This window comes from Diadema antillarum, unplaced genomic scaffold (genome assembly GCF_040938485.1).
Source record: "Diadema antillarum isolate AM-2024a unplaced genomic scaffold, OU_Dant_1.0 seq00001433_RagTag, whole genome shotgun sequence".
In the NCBI taxonomy this organism is placed as follows: Eukaryota; Metazoa; Echinodermata; class Echinoidea; order Diadematoida; family Diadematidae; genus Diadema; species Diadema antillarum.
In genome coordinates this window covers 191,528-197,149 of record NW_027272184.1, presented here as the reverse complement: position 1 = coordinate 197,149, position 5,622 = coordinate 191,528, and the positions used below count along the sequence as shown (strand labels likewise).

The window sequence follows — 5,622 nt, the reverse complement described above, 5'->3', positions numbered from 1 at the left end:
TGATAAAGCACACTGGCAATTAAGTGGCCGAATTCTGGTAGATGACCGAATGCACATTATGTTTACCCCGACTTTGTACTTAGGCGTGGGTCTGCCGCCTTTGACGGCCCCTCTCTAGTTCACCATTTTCTTGTGTGGGTGGGTAGGGGGACCACTTCAGTGGGTTGGCACCCAACGCTTTGCGATGAATGAATGAAGTGGAATCTGCTACATGTGTAAGTTGTGACTCTCTCACACTTGGGACTCCCAGCTGAGTGACAGAGTGCTTTGCCTCTCCCTAGAGGGGACGGTATGATTACACACAACATTGCTCAGTGTGACCTGGAAATTAAACCTGGTGCCTTGGATCTGTAGGCAATGCACTACTGACTGAGCCATATCACCACTCTATTGACTGAGTAGTGGTATGGGGAGGATTGTATCTGCACATTTATGTTCAAAATTTTCCCATTATTTATGTCACTGATAATTCAAGATTTGTAATCAGTTTTACATTGTCCATTATGAATAGTCCATTGTATTTTTTTTTTTCGTGCATAAACTTTTTTACATTTTCAGTTTCTCTGTGAAAATCCCTTGACAGATTTTCACCAAACTTGGCAGGTAGCATCACTAGTCTGACAGGATTTTCAAATGGACACCAAGCCCCTGAATTTATATAACTAAGGATCTTTACAAATTTCCTTCTTTAGAAACAAAAAGGAATATACAATTGTAGCTTAATACTTCTCAATATATTGTTATCATTTAGTACATTTGAGACTGTATTTTCAAATTTCTTTGTGACTCATTTAGTGTGCAATAATTTTTTGGGTAAATTACTTATACCCCATTCTCCCTGTGATGGTGATGGTTGTTGCCGTGTAAGTCTTCAGTGATCATAACTTGTTTGTGTATGTGTTTGTGTTTGTGTGTGTGTGTGTGTGTGTGTGTGTGTGCATGCGTATGTGCATGAGTGTGTGGGGGGAGGGGTAGAAAAGGGGTGTTGGTGGTTTACTTTGTACACCTTCTATGCCCTAGTTTCTTTATTAAAGAAATGTGTTTTTTTTTCTCTTTCTCTTCTTTCTATGTTCCTACAGGATAAGTCCCAGGGTAGGAATGCACACTACAAGCTCACATCAACCGCCATGCTATGGCTACAGGTTAGTAAGAATTATGATAACTTTGGTTCAGAACCAAAAGGGCATTAATGATACACCGGGTTGACTGGATTAGTACCCTTCTTGTTGTCAATAGACAAGACAATCATTTGTGAAGGATAAAATCATTCTTGTTTGACCTGAAGTAATGTACGTTAAATTTGTACATGTGTGTACCTGGTTTGATGCTGTCACACAAAGTCATGATGCATATATAGTAAAATATATCATAATACTTCCAACATCTTCCTGTATGTCATTATAAAAGCTTAGTGGAAGCAACCTAGAACCCTCCCCCCCCCCCCACCAAAAAAACAAAACAAAACAAAACAAAGCAAAACAAAATAAATAAATAAATAGATAAATAAATAAATGAATAAGAAGAAAAAAAGAAGCATTGGAAGGCAAATCAAAGCACAGATGAGTGACAAAACACTATGTTGATTAAAAAATATTTCTAAAAAGAGCTGTCAAATGTGCATGCCATTAATCTGATTAAAGTAGACATACCTTAACCATGACATTGACACATGATGGGCATGTTAATGTTACTTTCACCAACAGACTACCAGGAGTGGCTCAGGGACCGTGAACCTGGGAGGCAGCCTGACGAGGCAGGTGGAGAGTGACATGCCAATCGGCAGCGGGAACACACACATATCCAACATTGGTACCTTGGTAGAGGTAAGGTCCATCCTATGCACCTGTACTTCAGGAGCAAAAACCATATCCTGTTCTGTATTTTCATTGAACAAAGAACAAAGAAGAAACAATATGTGAGAACAAATTACCAACATCAGGTAGAGGTACATGTACCCACATGGTAATCTGAATGTAACCCAGGTTTTTGTCCCTTTTTTTAGCATTTTTTCTTTTGCCGTGTATCATATTGTTGTGGAACACATTGCCAAGATACAACACTTGGCAGATGTGATGCCATCTAATACAACCATATTGATAACAAGAACTTGACTATGGTCTCAACTTTTTTTTTTTGTTTTGCTACTGCTGAAGGTGAAATGTTTGATTTCTTTGTATCATATGGTCAAGAGATACCTTTCACTTCTAAATGTTCTATTTTGTTTCAACAGTTTGTCTGGCAATGCCTGTATGCATTTTGTTCTTTGGTAGATCTGTGACCATTCTCCCAAAATGTACTGTTCTACCAATTAAATGAGTTGTATAGTTTTGGTGGAGACCTAATTTCAGGTTTCTAACATTTTTGGTGAGATAATAAGAAACTTCTTATGAAATGGGAAAGAGCATGTAATTCCATGAGGAATTCAACATTTCTTTGATGAAAATTGGATTAGAAATGGCTGAGATATCCAAAACAGAGGGATTCTAATGAGTGTGGGACCCACGCTTTATTACGGTTGCTTTGTTTTACTTTTTTTTTTGATGTTTCAGTCATTCCAAACCCGATTTTCATCAAAAAAACTTCGAATTCCTCTTAAAATGGTATGCTCTGTACTAGTTCATAAGTGTTTTCTTGGTATCTCGCAAAAAGTTAGGGCCCAATTCTCATCTCCACCAATACTGTACCATCCCTTTAATTTTAATTTTCACTTTAATCCTCTTTGTGCCAGGGACTTTTGACAGTGTATTCAATACCATGGGGTTTGCTGTGTCCATCGGCACTTTACACAGAGAGTCAGTGAAGAATGTCATGCCTTATACAAGTATCCTCTCATTCCATTTTCTACTCTGTCATTGATTTTGTATCAAAAGGACATGGAAAACAAGATCAGGAATACCTTGAACCAGATCTACTTTGGCAAGACGAAGGACATCGTCAATAGTTTAAGGTAAGCACAAAAGGGGTGACTTGCAGCTGGTATTGAATATTATGTCTTTGTTGAAACCAATGCACTCTTTAAACGCAATGGCAAAGGAAGTAGTCGAAAAGTGCAATGTGGGTTCTTAACCTTTTTGAACCTGTGGTAAATTGTCAGATTTTTCATGTGAGTAGTTTTCATACTCAGTCGTGTGAGATATATGTAAGTCTGTGTTTTAGTATCATTGACTATTGAAACAGTACGAGTCACGGAGAAATTTCATTTGAACAAAATCTGGCAACAGTATATTGGAACATTTTGAAATTGTGGTTGTATCACACTGGGAAATTGCAAAGTGTTCCTCTGTTCATAGGGGTTGGCATGCAAAGTTATGATGAATGCATTGGATTTGTAAAAACAGAAGAATCAGTTGTTTATCAGGTTTTAAAGAAAGGAGACTTTATTGAAGAACAAAGATACACATAGTTTTCTGATTACCAGATTCATTGGATATCGTATAAAAACTCCTACAATCAAGCATTTGTGTAGATCATTCAGTCATGAGGTCATCAAAAATAGTGAGAATTGCAAACCTGCATAGTGAACATATTTGAGAATATTAGGTGATTTAAGTTAATTTATGACAAACAACACAACTTCATGAGGCAGACAACTTATTTTAAAGTCATTCATGAGTCTTTGATAAGCTGTATAGGCCAAAAAGTAGTTGGCAATCTGTACATACATTTGTATATTGAAACCCAGAAGTTTTCCTTGTATATTAGTGTGGAATACGAGTATGTATTATAGAGTTTATTTGATGAATAAATATATCTATAATCTCATTAGTTTGTGAGCTTTTGAGTGTGAGAAAAGTTTTATACATTAATGATGTAAACTTAATGTTTCTATCCTTCCTCTGTTCATTTGAATGCTGTGCAGGTCAGTGCAGTCATTAGAGATGGCCGGCAAGCAGAGAGAGCTTAATGCTGAACTATTCAAAGCCCTCAAAAATAAGGGACACTAGTCCGTGTGTCTGTCTGTCCTCTTGTCTGTTTGTCCTCTCGTCTCCATCAGCATGATCTTCACCATGACAACAGATCTCCCATCCACCTCCCCCCACCCCCGCCCCGCCCGCCCCCATCCTCCAATTCACTCCAATCCGGCCCCTCTACCCTCCCTTCCCCTTCTACAAAAACATGCACCCTCCCACACCACCCCGATGCACACGTATACATACATACACAAAGAAATCGGCTTCCATTGCCTTTTCACACCATCCCTACCCCTGCTCCTCCCACCCTGAGCCCTACCGGTGTCATCTCCAGTCGTCCAAAGTGGTCCGGAGTTATTCAAGGGTCGTCTGGATGCCTACTTGAGCGATGCCTGTGGCCCCCCATCTGTAATTCTGGCCAACGCCCAGCATGTTTTGCAGTGTCTACTAACAAGTGCGACTGCACGCGTGAAGGTGTCTGTTACGTAGTTAGCAGAGAGGCAGCCAAGAGATGGCGCTCTTTAAGGTCCTGAGGCGTTAATCTCGCCAGGCCAGCTCAGCATTGATGAGCCAAGCTGGAAGACTGGAAAACATTGGTTTGGGATGGGAGGAATCATTCGCTTTTTCTTTTGGCTTTTTCAGTACATTGTAGTTCAACCCAAATTTATTTGAAATGGGTGCCTTTTTGATTTGTAAGCAAACATCTAATAAAGAGAGCAGTAACATGTTCATTTCTGAACTGGTTTGTGCTGCTGCACTACTAGAGGCTCAAAGCTCTGGATCTTTCTTTTTTTAACCATCAAAGTTCATATAATTGATCTAGTCCCTGCCTTCTTCATGAGAAATACCTAATGCTTGTATAAAATCAATGATGACTTTAAATGTGCTTCCATGAGTAATTCAAGATTGTTAACTCAGTACACCGACATTGTGCTCCATTCCCCGTGTTACGTTTGAGAGAAATGCATGGGCGGATTGCCCTAACTGGTGGATATTACGTAGCATTGTGCATGTCGCTCACATGGAAATGGTGGTGTTTTTAACCAACATCCACTGACTTGGAGTGGGAATGCCCCATGTGTTCTTTATGTCATCTGGATTTGTGTCTGTACATGAGCAGATATTCTGCTTTCCGTAACATTTCTGTTTGGTTTACCGAATTCATTCCTTTTTTTTTGCCATGTGGCCATGGTGGCTGGAGATCATATTGCTTTTTTTAAAACACACACAAAAAAGGAGACAGATATTCTTATTGCATTGCAAAGATGATTGAAAAGAGAGAAGTACGTTTGCGAGGTTGTATTGGTTTGTGAATATTTCATTCCAAGAAAGAGAAAACGATATTTCTAACTATTGTAGGTAGTATTGACATATGTATACTAAATTCCATTTTATTGATAAATTCATTCTATTGATACACCGTAGGGCAGTCACCTCCATTTATAGTTTTCTGTCTTATACTATGAAACAGAGAACAGAAATAGCCTCGTTAGGACATGTGTGTTATGTTATATGACTGGAAGTTTTTTTTTAGTGTTTGTTTTTGATGTCACAACAAAGACACAAATATACCCATGTGATGTCGATGCATAGATGGGACATATGATAGAAAAGAACTTTGATAAATGTCGTATGTCTATGAAACTCAGAAAATTTCATTGATTGCACACATGCATACAGCATATACACAAGCACTGTGTATATATATGTG

At 38.7% G+C, this 5,622-nt stretch overlaps 1 protein-coding gene across 1 annotated transcript; it reads left to right on the top strand.

Annotated features, from left to right (window-relative positions):
• Nucleotides 1-250: 250 nt before the first annotated feature.
• LOC139709416 (F-actin-capping protein subunit beta-like) lies at nucleotides 251-4,011 on the top strand. Its single transcript, XM_071621384.1, has 5 exons — nucleotides 251-289; nucleotides 1,080-1,142; nucleotides 1,704-1,823; nucleotides 2,871-2,947; nucleotides 3,860-4,011. The coding sequence occupies exons 2-5, from the start codon at nucleotides 1,128-1,130 to the stop codon at nucleotides 3,942-3,944; spliced, it is 297 nt and encodes a 98-aa protein (XP_071477485.1). The 5' UTR covers nucleotides 251-289; nucleotides 1,080-1,127; the 3' UTR covers nucleotides 3,945-4,011.
• Nucleotides 4,012-5,622: the final 1,611 nt, after the last annotated feature.

Coding starts and splice junctions, on each gene's coding strand:
- LOC139709416 (XM_071621384.1), top strand. Junction 1,824..2,870: donor ACATTGGTACCTTGGTAGAG/GTAAGGTCCATC, acceptor TTGTATCAAAAG/GACATGGAAAACAAGATCAG. Junction 2,948..3,859: donor GACATCGTCAATAGTTTAAG/GTAAGCACAAAA, acceptor AATGCTGTGCAG/GTCAGTGCAGTCATTAGAGA.